At 45.6% G+C, this 20,515-nt stretch overlaps 1 protein-coding gene across 3 annotated transcripts in view; it reads left to right on the top strand.

Annotated features, from left to right (window-relative positions):
• The window catches only part of KIZ (kizuna centrosomal protein), a 113,811-nt gene extending 97,913 nt beyond the window's left edge, over window positions 1-15,898 (top strand). For 2 of the 3 annotated variants that reach the window (XM_033429408.2, XM_033429407.2), the window contains 3 exons: window positions 3,018-3,114; window positions 14,018-14,061; window positions 15,750-15,898. In XM_033429408.2, the coding sequence (XP_033285299.1) occupies window positions 3,018-3,114; window positions 14,018-14,061; window positions 15,750-15,856 (248 nt within the window). In that variant the 3' untranslated portion in view covers window positions 15,857-15,898. Of the gene's footprint in view, window positions 1-3,017; window positions 3,116-14,017; window positions 14,062-15,749 lie in introns of those variants that run through there. The other variant, XR_004483595.2, reaches the window with a different exon arrangement.
• Window positions 15,899-20,515: the final 4,617 nt, after the last annotated feature.

The following is a 20,515-nucleotide window of genomic DNA, read 5'->3' as shown; positions in this document are numbered from 1 at the left end:
TCTTCAAATGAAAAGACTGTAAATCCCAGTAAGAGCTCAATTTTAAGCTTAAATGTAGTTCCTTCAATTTAGGATTTTTGTTTCAATTGTAATCTTCTTAGTTTTCTTATACGTTATTATCGTATTTTTATTATTTTTCAGTTGTTTTTACTTTATCACACTTTTTTCCTTTCTTTTTTTTTTTTTTTTGGTGTAAGTCACCTCAACTCCCTTTGTGAAAGTAAACGGATTAATAACAGAAGGAAGTATACTTTAACGACTTGCTTTTTTTTTTCTTTTTTTGGGGGGGCTGTCCTGCATAGCTTGTGGGATCTTAGTTCCCCAAACAGGGATCAAACCCAGGCCCACAGCAGTGAAAGCACCGAGTCCTAACCACTGGACTGTCAGGGAAATCCCTCTAATTTTTTTTTAAATTATTATTGATTAATTTATTTTTGGCTGTGTTGGGTCTTTGTTGCTGCACGCGGACTTTCTCTGGTTGCGGCGAGCAGGGGCTACTCTTCATTGCAGTGTGCGGGCTTCTCATCGCAGTGGCTTCTCTTTGTTGCAGAGCATGGTCTCTAGGAGCGTGGGCTTCAGTAGTTTTGGCTCGCAGGCTCAGTAGTTGTGGCGCACGTGCTTAGTTGCTCTGCGGCATGTAGGATCTTCCCGGACCAGGGCTCGAACCCATGTCCCCTGCGTTGGCAGGAGGATTCTTAACCACTGTGCCACCAGGGAAGTCCCCGCTCTAATTTTTATATAAATCACCATGCTGGGATTTTACCTATCAGAACGAATTTCTCCTATTAGAATGAATTTCACCTATCAGAATGATTTCACCTATCAGAATGATTTCTTAATATCACATAATTCCCAGTCCGTATTCATATTTCTCAATTGTCTCAAAGATGTCTTCATCAGACAGACATTTTTTTGAGGGAGATATTTATGGTACATCAGACTTAGCTGTCTGTCTTTGGAAAGCTATTTCCTAGATAATATTAGTGTTAGAATTAGTTACTGCAAAATTCAGTTATTTGGGTTGTTGTGAGGATTCAGTGAGCCAGTGCAGGTTAAATGCCCAACACAGTGCCTGGTAGAGAAAAGCCCCCGGGGAGGGCTGGCCATGTTGTTGGTGGTGGTGATTTGAACTCCACAAACATGAGACATTGTAGTTTGTTGAGGTATAAACAGGCTTCTGCCCCGATGGAGGTCTGCATCACTGTAGAAAGATACAGCCCTATTCACTGTTTGCTTTTCATCACTTTCTTCACATTTGAATCACAGAACCAGAATCCAGAGGGATCTCAGAAAGTATTTATCCAACCCCCTCATTTTACAAATTACCCAAGAGAGTAATGCCTCTTTTGGAGCATTACAACCCATTAGCAGGCATACATGGTTTGGAAGGTGACTCTACAGATGTGATTTTGGTAAGTATATTTTGAATGGCTAATAGGACAGGCTCAAACAATGAATAAATTTGACATAAGTTGTAGTCCCTTGGATGAGCATCAAAAATTATAGTACTATTAATATGCTAATGATTGGGCTTCCCTGGTGGCACAGTGGTTGAGAGTCCGCCTGCTGATGCAGGGGACACAGGTTCGTGCCCCAGTCTGGGAAGATCCCACATGCCGCGGAGCGGCTGGGCCCGTGAGCCAAGGCCGCTGAGCCTGCGCGTCTGGAGCCTGTGCTCCGCAACGGGAGAGGCCACAACAGTGAGAGGCCCGCGTACCACAAAAAATAAAAAAATATGCTAATGATTAACATACAAGTTTGTTCATATGACGTGATCCACAGAACACAGGTTGTACAGCCAAGCACCCCTCGATTTGGTTCCCATCGTCCACACTCAAAATCATACCATGTGCTTTGTAAGACATTGGGATCCTCGAAGTGCTCCTGGTAGTGTTGGCTGGCATTGGAGTTAGATGCTGGCTCTGGAGTTTATTGTGCATTCAGTCACGCATCATGTTTCCATTCTCGCCCTCACCCTGACCCTAGGGACTTCTCTGAGCTCCCAAGAGAAGCAGGCGGTGGGTGGGAGGGCCACATGCCCGGTGTGCAACGTCACACGCTGTCACACACTGAACGCAGAGCCACCCCAGATATAACCATGGATGAGGAGGCACGTGGCTCATCTCCTGTGTCAGGTGCCAGATCTCTTGTCTCCACACCTGTCTCTAAGGAAGCCACTTTGTTTTCATGTCTGAAAAGACCTGGTCCCCTTAAGCGGGTGCAGACCCTCTAGGGGCCGAACATGGACACATTGTTAAGAGAACCACTTTGCTTCAGAGGTTATAAGCAGGCACGCAGGTTACAGGTTAGGAATGCAGTAGGTGCCTTTCGAGGCGATGCTTATGCCCCCTCTATCCGCGATCTAGTTTGACTGCCAGTTAAGAATCAGACTTGTAGCAGAAATGTCCAAGGTGAGGACGCCCAGGAGGCAGAGGTCAGGGATCGCCCTGCAAGCTGGGAGCACTGTGGGGTGGTCTGGTTCCCCAGGCTCCAGGGAAAGGGGGTGGACTGTGCATCTTCCCCATCAGCCCTTTCAGGCTGGTTAAGGAGTAGCCTCGATGATTTTCAGTGGACGTTCATTCTTCTCCGTGAGAGGGAAAAAGAGAGGATTTGGCAGAGGGGCTTAAAGGCGGGTGGGCGGTAATGTCATCCAGAGGTGTCAGTTGCTTCTGAGACTGGTTCCCAGTTCCTGTTAGCTCGGTGAGCCAGCGCTGCCCCCGTGTTACAACAACTCGAATTATCCAGAGCTTAGTGCCACGGTGGAGACCCATGTGCTCACACACACATCATGGCCATTTAAAATGGTGCTCTTTGAATGATTTTACTTTTTACGTACTCTGTGTAACTATCACGGGAAGCCGCCCCCTTCCTTTCTGTGTCATTCCCTGCCTCAGAAGCCCCTCGCTTTCTGTGAACAGCTCTTCCTCTGTTGATGTTTGTTTTACAAGTTATCGTGAGGCCGCTTCTGCATTCACTGCGATGGCCACGCTCACTCTCCACGCTTGTGCTTGTCACAGGTTTGAATATTGGCAGCGGTACATTCAAGACAAAGACAACTCACAAGATCTCTTCAGAAGCGAGTTTTTCGTCTAGCGAAGGCAGTCCTTTGTCAAGGTAAAGTCGTGCAAGCCTTTCTGAATAGCGGCAGCAAGACGGGAAATGTCACTCCTCAGGGAATTAAACGCTGGCTGCAGATGATTTTGCTCTGTGACTCAATGGAAGGTTATGGTTTAGGTTTTTGTTTATCTGAAATGACAGTGGAAACTTTAGTCTACCTTTGAAAATATTTGCACCAGAGCCAAGTATTGTTTTGCAGCTGTTGTTTCCTTGGTTTAAGACTCAATTGACACCTCAGTGAACCACAAATTAGCGTCTACAGCTGCTCGCAGTAGGGCTGCTTAGAAACCACACAATGGAGGGTGTCGGAGAGGGCAGAGAGAAAGAGCCAGGCCTTAAAAGAAATAAAGTGGCCTGTTTCTTCTTTCTGAGACCACAGAGATATATACAAGCAATTGCTGGATATTTGTTTTTGTATTCCTCTTTTTTACCAAGTATTTGGGCTGGACTATTCTTTCCCTTTCTGATACCTTCTTGCTTATTTTCAAATGTGAAAATTTATCTTTTCACATTTGTTAAACTGTAGCACTCCTTGTAAGTTTTTGGAGCAGTGATAAGTGAGTCGTGTGCTAGATTTGTCATCAACATAAAATACTAATCGTGCAATGGCACTGAGTCACTTCGGAAGAATTTGTGGATGGGAGTAGAAGCAATTGTCTGATACATACCTACCTTTCCGCTTTGGGCTAAATAGCATTTAAAACAACACAAGTTTGCCTTTTGTAATAACATTTCCCCTCAAAAGATGTCCTGTAGATGATTGTGTTACATTCGAATTAACTGCTCGCCCTGATGAAATTTTAAAACAGGAACTTTACGTTTGTAATGTCCTGTAAGATAAAATTATTTGTTCAGAAATGTGGTATTTTTACAGTGAAAAAAAATCTCATTTTCATTTCTATTTTGAAAAACACTACAGTATTTTTAGGACCTGGATATATTTAAATGAGATTGGTTTTCTGATATTAAGTTCTTTTAGAAACCTGGTGTGTTCAATTTTAGGGAATCCACTCATTTAATTTTTAGAAATTATTATCTTTAATATCTTTCATCTCTGTTTTTGAAGGAAGTGAGAGATAATGAATTATGGGACAGGAAGAATATTAAAGTATTATATTTTTATGATTATATTATAAATTCAAGTTCTGGGTCTCCTGAAAGAAATTTTAAAAGATAATAAATTCTACAGGTAGTTTTTAGGGTTTAATGTCACCATTTGGCTTAATAATACCTAATAATATTAATAATAATCCCTTTAGGTTTTCAAGATTGTTAGAAGTGTTTATTTTCTTTATATTTTAGAGGCACTAAAAAAGCCAATTCTTCTTAAACTTTTATATATATATATATATGTGTGTGTGTGTGTGTGTATATATATTCTTGGAGTAATGTTTAAACACATTTAGAAAGCAGTTGGATTCTGTAGAACATTTTCTCAGTCTGATCATTTGACGTTTCACATCTTGCATCTATATTTCATTATAAAATCAAACTCCTTTCCCTTTCAGTTTTAGGCAGGAGCCTTTTGTTATTACTGTTGTTTCTGCATGAAATTAATTTCCTAAATTATAAGTAATCACATCATCCCCTTTCCGGAAAAAAAAAAAGAGGCCTTCAGGGGACCCTTGGGTTCTTGACAGTTGATAATAATCCAGAGATGAAAGTTCTGGGCATGGAGTGTGTGGGTTTGGCGCGCTGTTTGCCACGGTTGGTTCTTGTGCTGGGTTTGGTGTTCATACGCCGCCTTAGGCTTTTGAGAGCCCCGGGCTCGCTGTTTGTGCCTGGATTCACTGAAATTTCTTAGAGGCTTACATTTAAGGATCCCACTTACTGCAGTCACTCCTCGTGCTTTATTGCTTTTACAAGTGGTCTCGAAACCCAGTACTTGAGAATAAACGTAACGGTGCAGTGCTGCTGTAGCACTTTTAAAAATTCTTCTTTGCTCTATTTTGTCAGTGAGCTGATGAGCAACCTCAAAAAAAAAAAAAAAAAAAAAGACCCTGCTGGACTTTAAAAAAAAAAAAAATGGCTTCCTCTGATGTCCTAGAGACAATAATTATGATGTGCTAGTTAAGCCCAAACTACAGCTGAGGGATTTTACTTTAAAGCAGCGGCTTGGGCGCAAAAATGCATTTATAGCTCTTTGTCTGCACCTCATTATGTGTGGGCCTGATTCATTAAGTAATTGGTTTGCAGTTGTTTACATGAGTATTAAGGCCTTCCTTTCAGCCGCCTTTGAGAGATACATTGTGCAAATGTTGCCTGTGATGAATGCAGAATGAGGACCAGAGGGTCCGTCCTATTGGCTAAACAGTGCACTCTGTTGAAAAGCCAGAGAAAGGGATTGGGTGCTGCTTTGCATAGCAATGACTTTCTTAATAAGCGTTACAGATTAATACACACAAGCTATAAAAGATGCAAAGAGATACTCTTAGCACATTTATCCATGCTCATTTCATTGTGATGGTGGTGGGGTCCCCGTGCTTTCATATTCCGTTTTCCAGAGCAGCGGCTTCAGTGCATGAGCCGTAATAGAATCCGATGTTTATTGTATTATAAACCACGGGCAAGTAGGCAGATCGGCAACAGTTTATTATTAAAGATTCTTTCAGTGTAAATCTTTTTCTACCATTGTATTTGCCTCAGCAAAATCATTTTGTGGTTGAGTGGGGATGAAAGGCATAATGTACGAAGGAGTGAGTCCTAATAGGAAGCTGTTCTCTGAGTAAAGACCACTTGTTCCCTTTTGTTGAGAGGTGCATGCCAGAGCTTCCTCTCCTCCGCAAACACTGTCTCGCCCCACCTTCCCCAGGAAGCTGTTTTCACTCTCCCGGATCCATTTAGTCAACAGAGAGCGTATTTTAACCGCCTGCCATGTAACTGCGGTTTACTGCTTGGATTGAGATAACGTTTTACCGAAAGAAAAAGATGTGTGCTTGCAACATAATTGCCTGGGGAAAAGGTAGCAGAAGTCACCCAGCTACCGCACCCTGGCAGGGCCGCTGGTGGCATTTGGTGCCAGCCCTGCAGCCATGGAAGTGGCCAGCGGAGGGCACCAGGCGGCAGCTGCTGCTCTGGTGCGGCTGTCCTGTCTCTTCTTGCCTGATCCTGTGCCGCTTCCCCTGGGATGATAAGGTGATCACAAGGAACGAGTAGTCCAGAGAAATAAAAGTGAGGTTTTTCTGGAAGTCCTTTATGTTCTGGTATAAAAGCCCCGGTCTCTGTCTCTGGTTTAGCAAAGCTACATTCTCCATAAATTCTACAAAGTAGCAGCTTCCTAAACATTCCACGTTTCTTGTCATAAGCCCGCCTACTTTATTTTTTTCGACACAGCACGAAAGAACAGTCTTTGCTTGATTGGCTGAAGGGAAGGAGTAAAGAAGTTGACCCCTAAAAAATGGCATCTGCTGCAGGGCCCCTGGTTGACCATCAGAGGGCACTCACACTTTGTCAAATTAAAGCTGTCTCAGACCGGTCTGCCTCTTAACACTTAAAATTGAGGATTTACAGGGATTTGTTGGCACACTGATTGGGATTTTTTATTTTCTTTCCGAATTTTTTTTTTTTTTTGCCTTGTGCTTTTCAGAAACACATCTTTTTTGAGGAAAATTCTAACTGAAGATGCTGTGTGAGACATTTTAATACTGATTTTAGCTTAGTCAAAATCATTAAACTTATAGAATTCAGAGTGTAGAGACCACATCTTCTCATAAGTTATTCTTTTCAGGCTTATGATAAGACTCTAGAACTGCAAGGGCTCTTCCCTCTGGGGCCCTTCCTCATCGCCCCCGACACCATAGGCCATGTTCTTGGTAGGACCCTCAAAAGCTCATTGCCAAACTTGATGGACGTGGCCTCAAAGCCACAAAAAGTTGGGTATGTTTGTTAATGGGCTGTAGATATTTTTTTCTTTCAAAAATATGTTACTGACCATGAGGTTGAGAGTCTGTGTTACTAACCTTAGAACATCCCGCGGCTCTGAGGAGCTCCTGTGGCCCACCTCCCTGGGTCCCTGTGCTCACCCGACAGCCTCCGTCACCCCTCACAGAGCGCGCTGCCTCCTGAGCCCTGGTGTGACTTAATGATGAGTCTCCTAGGAACCATAGGTTTTCCATGCCTCACTTTTGTCTCTACTTGCTGGCCCCGCAAAGCAAACCTGAATCCTGGCAGACATCCTTGCCACCTAATTTTGTACTTATGTTGACTGTGTAGCCTATTTCTAGCGATATTATTAGCCTTTTGTTCATATAAAATGAATAGTTGAGGGACTTCCCTGGTGGTCCAGTGGTAAAGAATCTGCCTTCCAATGAGGGGGACGTGGGTTCGATCCCTGGTTGGGGAACGAAGATCCCACATGCCGCAGGGCAGCTAAGCCCACATGCCACGACTACTGAGCTCGCACACTGCAACGGAAAATCCCGCATGTTGCAACTAAGACCTGACACAGCCAAAACTAAAAACAAAATAAAAATTAAAAATTTTTAAAAATTTAATGAATAGTCGACACTTAATTTTGACTCTTTCTCTAGTACCCATGTCAGCAGGATCACATCCTAGGTGTTCACTAGGTGCTGTGCTTAGAATAAAACCTGCTGTTAAGACCCCAGCTGACCATAACTTCTTATGTGTAGCAAGGATGAGAGCAAAAGTGATTTTGATGAGAGTTGCCCTTACCTTTCTGTCCTAATCCCTTATCAATAGCAAGGGAATTTATAAACAGCATCGAAAACTGAGATGGTTTGATGGACAGACAGAGAAGACATGTGACAGAGCCAGTGTGGCAAAATGTTGACAGGGAGCATCTCACTGGTGGGCACATGGTGGTCACTGTGCAGAGGGGGAGGTGCCACACCTCCCAGGACACTGCGCAGAGACGGTGCCCCGTGAATGAGACCAGCAGAGCATGCTCACGCCTTAATTTAATCAGTTATCTGTGGTGTCTTACCTGAAAGTGGTTTGTTTGGAAATAGGACCTCCAGACTAATTGTAAAGTTCTAGGGAAAAAACTAAAACTCTGCTCTCTTGGATTCCAGGAGTCTCCCACGAGCAGGCCGGGGAGGGTGGACTCCCTGGCTTGCTGCCAGGCTTCAGGTGGTGGCAGCGCTTCATGACGGCCTCGGCAGCCCTGGCCCTGGGCCTCTTCCTGGTTCTGTGCAGCCTGCAGGCTGAGAGAGGTTTTATGTTTTTTAATGGTTGGGAAAAATCCAAAGAAGAATAATGCTGCACGATACCTGAAAGTTATATGAAATTCAAGTTGCAGTGTCTCTGAGTGACGTTTGCTTGTAACAAAGCCACATCCGCTAGTTCACATATTGTCCGTGGCTATTTTCGTGCAGCAGAGTAGAGTAGTTATGACAGAGACCACAACACCTGAACCACTTACTCACTGGCTCTCTACAGCTCACCTTCGCTGCCTCTGCCTTACACAATGGAGGTGTGACGTCCACACTGTCAGGGAAGGTCAGGCAGTCGGAGTCCAAGCACATCTAATAGAGCACAGGGACCATGCCCCGTGGCTTATAACCTGAACTCTCGCATCCTTATGCTTTCAGAAGTGCGTTTGGTTTGGGTTCTCTCTCATTTATGATAATAGCTAAACAAGTTGGCTCTGTCTACTCCGAGATCGCACACCATCCCTTTGGCCTTGACTTAGCTTCAGACGTTAGGTGTGACCTGAAGAAAGAAATATTGACCCTACAAGTCATGTGTAATAAAAATCAGCCTCGCACTGCAGTGTCACATCGACTAGCAGAGATGATTTCCCAAAGGGAAAAATACTTCCCCTAAGGGGTGAGGATGGCATCGGAAACACCTGGAAGCATTTTCCACCTTCCTCAGGGTTGAACACATGCGTTTAGTTCTGAAACATGTTTCTGGGAAGACACTTGAACAACCTGATCTGAACTCAGTTAGAAGTAAAAACATGCAAATTAAATAATCTAACATCAAATGTTGATCACGTGCCTTTAGGCAAGGTCCTATGCTTAGTGAGGCTCATCTATTCCTTCCACACATATCACTGAGCACCTACTAAGTGCAGAGCACCGGGTACCCCGGGGACTGAAACTCGTACAGTGGCAGCTCTTGTAGAGCTGACAGCCTAAGGGCAGTCACATGTCAGTTAGTGACAGAAATGGCTGTGAAGCAGCAAATTCAGTGAGGACTCGGGGGTTGAGGGTGGGGTGTGGGGGAGGCTACAGCAGGATGCCCAACGAAGTCTGGGCATCAACCTTGGAGGCGCTGTTCAGGGTTTAGTTCTTTTGCCAAAAGCAATAGGCACTGAAGAGTTTTCAGCAAGGAGGCAGGGGGGTCAGATTTGTGTTTCGAAAGCTCACCCTTGCTGCCGAGTGGAGGGGACAAGGTGGATGTGGTGTCCCCAGTTAGGAGGCTGTTAGAAGGTCCAGGCAAGAGATGCTGGTTTGGTCAACCAGGCGGTGGCAGTGCATAGGGGACGGGTGAGGACACTTGGAAGTGCTGGGAGGTAAACTTGGCAGGACCTAGGGGCTGATTGGGTATGGGAGGGCAGAGGAATGGTGAGGGGTTGGGAGGGACTCGAGGCTTGGGGTGCCGTTAGCTGAGACAGGAGAAGGGCCCAGGTTTGCTGGAGGAGCTTGAGTTTGGCTGTGGATGGATGTGTTGGCCGTGAGACTCTTTGGAGGCAGCCAAGTTGGAGCCAGCAGGTGAGTCCAGGACATGCATATGGAGCTCAGAGCAGGGGCCAGGCTGTAAGGACCTGGCATGTGCTCGCCTGCCTCTCTCTGTGCCCTTGCCTTGGGCCTGGCCTGGAAGTCCTTTCCAGCTCTCACAGTAGAGTCCAGGGAGTGCATTGCTTCCTCTGGGATCCTGCAGCCACACCACCACCCGCCCCATCATCCACCTGTTCTCTCAGTCCTCCTGCCTGCCTTCTGCTTGCGGTGCTCCTGCTGTCTCCCCACAACCCCACGTGGCTCTTACTGTTTGAACGTCAGCTGGCAAACTAGTCTCTCTGCATCTTTACAGCATTGTTATGTCTGCCTACCCACCCTGCACTGAGCCTGGTGTCCTCATGAAGTGGGAGCTGGATAGAGAGTAGACACAACCCACAATTGTGTTTTGTGTGTGTGTGTGTGTGTGGGTGTGCATGCACTCTTACAGAAGGTGGACTCAGGTTTACACTGTCAGCAGCCACCTGACTGGCGGCCTCCATGACAGTCAGCACTGGCTGTGGGGCCGTCCACTCTTCATGGAGAAATGGCATAGGCCACTAGTTGGTCACATCAGATAAACAGGCACTCACCAAGGAAAGCTGAAAACGTTTCCTCTAAGATCAGGAACAAGACAAGGATGCCCACTCTTGCCACTTTTATTTAACATAGTATTGGAAATCCCAGCCACAGCAATCAGACAAGAAAAAGAAATAAAAGGAATCCAAATTGGAAAGGAAGAAGTAAAACTGTCACTCTTTGCAGACGACATAGTACTATACATAGAAAACCCTAAAGATGCCACCAGAAAACTACTAGAACGCATCGATGAATTCAGTAAAGTGGAAGGATACAAAATTAATATACTGAAATTTGTTGCATTTCTATACAATAACAATGAACTATCAGAAAGAAATTAAGAAAACAATCCCATTTACCATTACATCAAAAATTATAAAATGCCTAGGAATAAACCTACCTAAGGAGATAAAAGACCTGTACTCGGAAAACTGTAAGATACTGATGAAAGAAATTGAAGACAATACAAGCATATGGAAAGATATACTGTGTTCATGAATTGGAAGAATTAATATTGTTAAAATGACCATAGTACCCAAGGCAATCTACAGGTTCAGTGCAATCCCTATCAAAATACCAAGGGCATTTTTCACAGAAATAGAACAAATAATTTTGAAATTCATATGGGAACACAGAAGACCCCGAATAACCAAAACAATCTTGAGAAAGAAGAACAGAGCTGGACGAATCACACTCCCTAACTACAAAGCTACAGTCATCAAAACAGTACATTACTGGCGTAAAAACAGACACATAGATCAATGGAACCGAATAGAGAGCCCAGAAATAAACCCACACATTTATGGTCAGTTAATCTATAGCAAAGGAGGCAAGAATATACAATGGAGAAAAGACCAGTCTTTTCAACAAGTGGTGCTGGAAAAGCTGGACAACCACATGTAAAACAATGAAATTAGAACATTCTCTAAAATATACAAAAATAAAATGGATTAAAGACCTCAATGTTAAGACCGGATACTATAATAAAACTGCAGCGGAAAACAGGCAGAACACACTTTGACATAAATCGTAGCAATATTTTTTTGGATCTGTCTCCTAAAGCAAAGGAAATAAAAGCAAAAATAAACAAATGGAACCTAATTAAACTTAAAGCTTTTGTACAGCAAAGGAAACCATTGACAACATGAAAAGACAGCCTACAGACTGGGAGAAAATATTTGCTAATGATATGACTGATAAGCAGTTAATATCCAAAATATATAAACAGCTCATACAACTCAGTATCAATAAAACAACCTGATTAAAAAATGGGCAGAAGACCTGAATAGACATTTTTCAAATTTATTGAAGAAGACATAGAGATGGCCAACAAGCTCATGGAAAGATGCTCCACATTGCTAATTATTAGAGAAATGCAAATCAAAACCACAATGAGGTATCACCTCACACCGGTTAGAATGGCCATCATTAAAAAGACCATGAATAACAAGTATTGGCGAGGAGAAAAGGGAACCCTCCGTACACAGTTGGTGGGAATGTACATTGGTGCAGCCACTGTAGAAAACAGTATGGAGGTCTCTCAAAAAACTAAAAATAGAATTACCATATGACCCAGCAGTTCCACTTCTGGGGTATGTATCTGAAAGAAATGAAAACACTATTTGAAAAGACACATGCACCCCAGTGTTCATAGCAGCACTGTTTTACAACAGCTAAGGTATGGGAGCAACCTAAGTGCCCATTAACAGATGAATGGATAAAGAAGATGTGGTACATATATACACAATAGAATACTCCTCAGCCATAAAAAGGAATGAAATTTTGTCATTTGCAACAACATGGGTGGGCTTAGAGGGTATTACACTAAGTGAAATAAGTAGGAGAAAGACAAATGCTGTATGATGTCACTTATATGTGGGACCTAAAAAACACAACACTAGTGAGTGTAATAGAAAAAGAAACAGACTCACAGATATAGAGAACACTAATAAGGACCTACCGTATAGCACAGGGAACCCTACTCAATACTCTGTAATGTAATGACTATATGGGAAAAGAATCTAAAAAAGAATGGGTATATGTGTATGTATAAGTGATTCACCTTGCTGTACAGCAGAAACTAACACAACGTTATAAATCAACTATACTCCAATAAAAATTAAAAAAAAAAAAACAGAACAAACTAGTGGTTACCAGTGCAGGGGGCTGGGGGGTAGGCGAAGACAGGGGGAAGGGATTAAGAGGTACGGATACATTGTTCAACACAGGGAGTACAGCCAGTATTTTACAGTAACTATAAACGGAGTATAGCCTTTGAAAATTGTGAATCATCATGTTGTATACCTGTGACTTATATAATATTGTACATCAACTATATTTCAATCAAAACAAAGAAACAGCCACCAAGTTTAAAGGGAGCACTGACAGAGCACAGACTGCCTAGAAAATTATGCCTTCATGGAGCTTGTTTTACTGAAAAAAAAATGTAAATTATGGCAGCTATGGCAAAAGGCAGATTTTCAAACCATAGGTTAGCCAGACTTGAGCCAAAGTGACAGAGATGTGTTCCCAGGGTTTCTTGCATCTGCCAAGAGAGCAGCAGTGCTTCTGCACGATGTGTCCTCGTCTTTTCTCAGCGCTCTTCCCACCTAAAGGCTGGAATCTGCCTTCACGGAGTAATCTGCAAATGGAAATGGAAGGGAAAACTTCAACGGGAGTATGAGAAAAACATCAAAATGTCAAGCCATACACAAGTGACTGTTTCTTTTTTAACATCTCGTTGACCATTTAGGATGAACTTTAAAGAATTTAAGTGTAATAAGAAACTGGAATGGTGCTCCGAGAGGGGACTTCCATGCGCAGGACAATTGCGAAAGCTCTGGAGAAGGTGACGCAGATGGAACAGTCTCCCGCAGAGCCAGTTTCTCGGTCCAGTGGGTTTAGTAAGCGAGTCACCCGGTGTTAGATGCATCCCTGGACACTTGCACTTTCGTGTGTGTGACACACAGAAACCTAAACACAGGTGACAGGATTCTTGCGTTTTTCTCTACCACGAGTTAATACCCTTAATTAAGCAAACAGTTATTTTGAACTCCTTGTTAAGCAGTTGAGAATCGTATCGCTGGCTTGACAAAGGTAAGTGTTGTAACCTCCTGGCCGACTTCTCCCTGTTCCTCAGACCCTCTGTTTTCAGCTTAGCTGGCAGTGCTGCGCTTTGCCTGCTCGGTGCGTGCCAGGGCCTGCCTCCTGCCCTGGCGGCCTCCCCAGTGAGCGCCCAGCGTGCGGCCCAATGCGCCCGGGACCCTCCCACCAGAGCATCCGCAGGGCTTTTTGCTTTTAAAACTGCATGGCACAGGGAGATCAGCTCGGTGCTCTGTGACCACCTAGAGGGGTGGGATAGGGAGGGTGGGAGGGAGGGAGATGCCAGAGGGAAGAGATATGGGAACATATGTATATGTATAACTGATTCACTTTGTTATAAAGCAGAAACTAACACACCATTGTAAAGCAATTATACTCCAATAAAGATGTTAAAAAAAAAAATCTTGGGGAGTAAATGTAAACCTTCTGGCCTCCCAGTGAGTAATGTGTGCTTCTTCCCTAATGCGCTCCTTGTAAAACTATTAGTCTGATTGTCTTTATTTTTTCAGGACTTAGGTTCTTTCTTTATTTTCCAGGCATGAAAACAAAAAGAAACTAGCTACCAATTTAAAGTCTAAAGGTAAGAGAAATAACCAGAGACCAGACTCTCATTTTGTGTTTTAGCTAAAAGGGTGGTTTGTGACGTGTGGTGTCAGGCACGCTTGGGGGCGGGCGGAGGCGCCTGCCTGTGCTCATGGGCCCTGCAGCTCTCCTGGGGGAGGACTGGGGGCTTCTGAGAACACGGGTGCCAGGGTCCGTGGTGCCCAGCGCTTTAATCTGCAGGTATGACTTTGCAGGGGATCCTGGCCTCCCCCCCCGCGCCCCCCCACTGCCATGTCTTCCACATGAAACGTCCTCACCTCTGTCCCCTCACTGCCACTGCCCGCAGGTACCTGCTGCTCTGACCTGAGGGCTTCTGCGGTAGCCCTCCCCCGCCCCTCCCCCAGCCCTGGCTTCTGAATCCTCATCCAGACGTCTGCCTGCTGGGGAAGCAGGGCCAGCACCCCCGCCACCTGCAGGGTAGAGTCTGGAACGTCCCCTTGTGGTCTGGCCCGGCCCCTGCTCCCAGCCCTGTTCCTCCGAGGTCGCGTCCTCTCCTCGGTGGATCCAGCCGCAGCCAGCCTTCCCTGTGCTCCACCCTCGTACCTCTGTGCCTTCGCTCACACCCTTCCTTCTCTGTGACATTCCTGTCCCTTTTCCTCTGCCTAGGGAGCTCCTGTGTATCCCTCAACACCCTCCTTCCACACTGGCAGTGGCGTATCCCCTGCCGAGCTTGGGCCGCCCCTACTCCTGCCTCTGAAACCCTGTTCCCAGCCGGTCCGGTGGGACTTGGGGCTTGAGCACCCTCTGCCGCCGTGATCGGGCCATGTACTTACCCTCTCAGCCTTGGTAAAACAGAAGTGTTTGTACTCACCTCGCCAGGTTGGTGCGAGGATTAGATGGGGTCACATCTCAGGGGTCATCGCAGCGGTGGCAGGCTGTGCCTTGTAGGTACGGGGGTCGCAGGGGTGGTCAGTGTCACAGGCGGTGGGCCCACCACACCCTGGCACTCCAGGCCGAGCCTGCAGCCTCCCTGTCGGGCAGCTTGTGGCTCCACCCGGGGGATTTTCTCTGGCCACAGGAGCCAGGAGCTCCAGGGAGTCAACGCCTGGTTGAGAACAACCCCCAGCCACTGAAGGGTGGGAGTTGGTGGATAAATAACCCCACTTCCTTGCTGGCTTCTGGGGCCATCTGAGGAGCGTTCTGCGGTCTCTCTGAGGCCCCGGCAGGACTGACCCCAGCGGTCCACTGCCAGCCCTGCTCCTGGTTAATACCCGCTCCGCCCCCCATCCTGCCCAGGGTCACCTCCCAAATGAACTGCGTGTACCCACGCCCTCGTCTCAGCGCAGACCTCACTGCTGTTCCTCCACCGTGTCCCTGTGCTGAGGAACAGAGGGAGCTCACGGCGAGGAGCAGTCAGGCAAGCTGTTACCGGGCCTGGTAGAGCACCCAGCCGCCCTGCCCCCATGTTCACCCTGGTTACAGATTCCCATCCTACAGTGGAGAGTTGGGCAGAAGGGAGGAGCAAGTGTTCTGCCATGAGTTCCCATCGCAGCACGTGGAGCTCGCAGAAGCAAGTCGTTGCTGCAACAATGGCCTGCGCCCCGGGCCTGTCCGCTCAGGTGCACCACGCAGGGCCCCCAGGAGGCTCTTTGCGAGCCACGGCTGATTAAGCCAAGCTAATCAGACAGCAGAGATGCTGAGCGGCTGTCTGGTTTTTTCTTCCAGCCTTCTGGGGCGAGTCTGACGACAGTAACTCAGAGATCGAAGCTGCCTTACGTCCTAGAAACCATGACACGTCCACCGATGATTTTGATGACTTTTATGACTCATAAGCTGTAACATCTGTTAGAAATAAAGTCTTTAAACAAACTAAACCCCTGTGTTCAGATGTGATGTTCAAAATAAACGTGTCCCTTTAAGTTTTCTAATTGTTTAATATGACAAGTTGGGACCATATTGTTATTCCAGTGAAATTTCATGACATAACTATGAACTGGCATATTTGCTTTTACGTGTTATCAAAAAGCACAGTGATGAATACAATGCCCATCAAAATCCAGGTGGTTTCTTTGTAGAAATTGGCAAGCTAATTCTAAATTCATATGGAAATTCAGGGGACCCAGAATAGCCAAAACAGTCTTGGAAAAAGTTGGAGGACTTGCACTTCGCAGTTTTGCAACTTACTAAAATGCTGCAGTAATTAAGACAGTGTGGTACTGCATGAAATATTGATTTATATGTAATCTAGAATTGATGATCCAGAAATAAACTCTCACATTCATGGTCAGTTAATTTTCAGTAATGGTGCCAAGACCATTCAGTGGGGAAAGAATGATATTTTCAACAGATGATGCTGGGATGACTGGACAGCCTCACGCAAAAGAATGCAGTTGGATCCCTACCTCACACTGTGTACGAACAGTAACCCAAAATGGGTCAAGGACCTCAGTGTAAGAGCTGAACAATGAAACTCTGAGAAGGAAACACAGGGGTAAAAACCCTTGTGACCTCGAATTAGGCAGTGGTTTCTTAGATAAGACACCCAAAGCACTAACAACAGAGAAAAACACTCGTCAAGGTCATAAAAATACAGAACAGTCACAGATCAGAGGAGACAAAGGGGATGTGACAACTCAGTGAAATGGTGGGACCCTGGGTTGGATCCTTGAACCAGAAAAAAGGACATTAATGGAAAATTTGGTGAAATCCAAATAAAGTCTAGAGTTTAGTTGATAGTAATGGCCAGTGTTGGTTTCTAAGTTCTGACAAATGCACCACAGAAATGTGAGATAAGAGGAATGTACCATTAGGGGAAACTGAAACTGGGTGAAAGGTACATAAGAACTCTCTGCATTATCTTTGCAAGTTCTCTGTAAATCTAAAATTATTCCACACACACACACACACAAGTCCAGCAGTCAACATTAGTGACATTGGGTGATACTCTTCCAAGCTTTTTCTATGTATATAAACCTTGTAAAAATTCTTGTAAACATTTCTAATTTTAATTCTAAATCTTACCAGGTTTAAATGATTTATACCCACTAAAAAAACAAAAGAAGCACTTCAGTCAGGACGCTCACTAGATATTGCCGGTGATGCTGATGGAGTATACAGAGTCCTGCCTCTGATCAGCTTCTCCTGGAGACCACATGCTGTGACCACTGACGGTGGTCAGAAGGAAGCCTGGTGCTGGCCTTCAGCACTAACGTGTCTTACACTGAATCGTGGTAGGTAGGGCAGGCCTGGGCCCCAGCGCTGTTAGCAGGCAGAACTTTCCAGCTAAACTTTAATGCATTTTTTTTCTTTTCAGTTACTTTCTGTTTATCTCCGGTGACCCTGGTTTAAAATGTAAAGAAGTGATATAAATTTTCCTTTTCAAATACATTTTAGGGGAAAGGAGATAATTGACTTTTAAAAAATACACAAAGAGGGGATTTCCTGGTGGCGCAGTGGTTAAGAATCCGCCTGCCAAGGCAGGAGACATGGGTTCGAGCCCCGGTCCTGGAAGATCCCACGTGCCGTAGAGCAAATAAGCCAGTGCGCTACCACTACTGAGCCCATGCTCTAGAGCCTGCGAGCCATAACTACTGCACCCTGTGCGCCTAGAGCCTGTGCTCTGCAACGAGAGAAGCCACCGCAATGAGAAGCCCGTGCACCACACTAGAGAAATCCCACATGCAGCAACGAAGACCCAACACAGCCAAAAATAAATAAAATTTACATTAAAAAAATAAGTATATACAAAGAAAATGATAGTACAAGTGATAGGAGGGCAAGGCTGGCCGGCTGGAGCTAGGAGCTCTGCTCTGCTCACCTATGACTCCCTCATCTATTTTGGGGTCTCCGGTGGGGTTGAGCTCTTGGGGAGGCTGTGCGCTGGGCCCATGGCTTGTCTTGTTTCCCAGGTAAGAGCAAAGTCACAGCCTAAGTTAATAAACTGTGTTTTCCTTTACTCTCAGACGACTACCATGCTCACAAGACCTCTGACACCGGATGTGCGGTTTTTTCCCCATCTCAACCCATGCTCTGACACCAGCTGCTTGTCCTGTGATTCAGTTCTGTTCGGACAGTAACTGGAGTTAGCGCGGTCCCCACAGGTTCACAGCTCAGTCCCATAAGGCTAACTCCCACTTCAGACGCCAATCACAGGTCCCAGATTCCCTAAACCTTCGTCTGACTGGTCTGTAAGGTGGGGTCCTCACAGCCCCTCCTTGGGTTTGATAATTTGCTAGAATGGCTCATAGGACCTACTGAAACCCTTCCTTACATTTACCGGTTTATGATGAAAGAATATGATGAAGGCTAGGGCACATCCAGATGGAAAGATGCATAGAGTGGGGTCTGGGGAAAGGGCACGGAGCTCCCTTGTCCCCACCAGTGCACCCCCCTCCTGGCACCACCATGTGTTTGTTGAGCAACCCGGAAGCTCTGCAAATCCCTGGTGCTTTTATGGTGGCTTCATCAGGTAGGCATGATGAGGTGGGATTATTAACTCCACCTCCAGCCCCTCTCTGCTCTCCACACAAGGGGAGCAGGGGGCTGAAAGTCCCAAGCTTCTAATCATGGCTTGGTTTTTCGAGTGACCAGTCCCACTCCTGAAGCTCTTCAGGACTACCCCCTCCCCACCCGCCACCCGAGTCATCTCATTAAAAAAAAAAAAAAAGATTCATTTACCCATGAAATTCCAAGGGTTTTTGGAGCTCTATGTCAGGAACCGGGGGCAGAGATCAATATATATTTCACAATCCATTTTTCTCACACTAGTCTTCCAACTTATAAATCAAACTGTGAGGTTGGTTAATGTGATGAAATCAATCCCTGGAACCCACAGTGTTAAGGATACAACTCTAGATCTGGGGTAACCACCATCCCAGCTCTACCAACTGAAGTTCAGATACAGCTTGATCAAGCCTTTCCTGACGCTTCCTGTGTGCCAGGCTCTAGGGGGCCAGTCATTGGGAGTACAGAGCTGGATCTGACATAGTCACCGAACTCGGGCGCCCTCACTCCAACAAGGGTGACAAAGCCTGAAGCACAGCACGTCGTGCATGGTCCCTAACGGGAGATGCCTTTGTCCCCGAAGTTCTGAGGAATGAAGAAACCATTCCTCCTGCGGCTGAGTTAGGGACCTTTCACGTGGGAGGTGACATTTGCACGAAACCTGGTGGAGCTAAGGGAACAAGGAGACTCCAGGGAGAGAAATGACCCCCACAAGGCCCAGAGACACAACAGAATTTGTGCAAATGAAACAGTCCTCACGGGAGGCTAATGCAAGACACACGTGCAGCAAGGATGAGGGCTGGAGGGGCGCCTGAGAGAAAGTGGGGCTGCAGATTGGGAGTGAGGGGGAAGCTACAAGGTGTGTGTGGTTGACGGGCTATACGGTTGTCCCCAAAGAAGATCCAGACGCTGGAGCAGAGCATTCAAACCCGTGAGAGTTTTGATATAAGAGCAACTTATGAGCAACTTCAAAAATCAGTAGTATGGTGACACACCAGGAAAGCCAGTTTGAAAAAAAAAAATTTTTTTCTTGGCTATGTCACACGGCATGTGGGATCTTAGCTCCCCGACCAGGGATCGAATCCGCGCCCCCTGCAATGGAAGCGCGGAGTCCTAACTACTGAACCACCAAGGAAGTCCTGAAAATAAATTTTTTAAAGATGCCATTTACAGTAATAAAAATTACATGTCAAAAATCTTTTAAATTTTAAGAAATTAGTGAAGGACAAAATTTTAAACATCCATTGACAGCAGAGAACTACATGTTCATGGATGGGAAGATTCCATCTTAAAAGCACGAGTTCTGTCCAGATTCATCCAAAAAGTCAATGCTATTTCAATCAAAATCCCGACAGGTCATTTCCGGAAGTTGACCAGCTGCTCCTTAAACTCGGAAGGAATTTAAAGGTCCAAAACGGCCAAGACAGTTCTGAAGAATAAAGAAGAGAAGGTCTTCCCATAGCAAATGTCAAGATTTATTATAAAAATTGTACTTAGGCCTGTGGTCCCGGATCAAAGCTAGAAACTTGGAGCAGAATAGATAGAGGCCGCAAAAAAATCCCAGGCGTGAGAGCTGGGTACAGACAGATGTTTGAGAAATCAGTGAGGCAATAACAGACTTTTCAGTGCGTGATGCTGGACCAGTTGGCAATCCACATGGCAAAACACAAAATTAAATGTGTTATATGGCCATCATAAAGTATTTATTTTGCTTCGATTTACCTCTCAGTGGATAGTGGCATCTGTAGTGACTCTTTGTCAGTTCCCGAGGGGAGCACGCCCCACACCCGCACCTCGAGCCTCGCCCTCCCCTGGTCGGGAGACGGCCTCGCCCCCGCTGAGACTGAGGTCGAAGCTCCCAGTCCTCCTTCCATTGTCATCTCTTAATATCTGGCATCTTCTCTCTAGATTAAAGTCCCTTCTCCTTCCCTCGCTGCCTTATTCTCTCCCACCATTCATTCATTCATTCATTAATGGTACATTTGAAG

This window comes from Orcinus orca, chromosome 16 (genome assembly GCF_937001465.1).
Source record: "Orcinus orca chromosome 16, mOrcOrc1.1, whole genome shotgun sequence".
Classification (NCBI taxonomy): domain Eukaryota; kingdom Metazoa; phylum Chordata; class Mammalia; order Artiodactyla; family Delphinidae; genus Orcinus; species Orcinus orca.
Note: the sequence above shows the minus strand (reverse complement) of the source record. Positions and strands in the feature narration are given on the sequence as shown.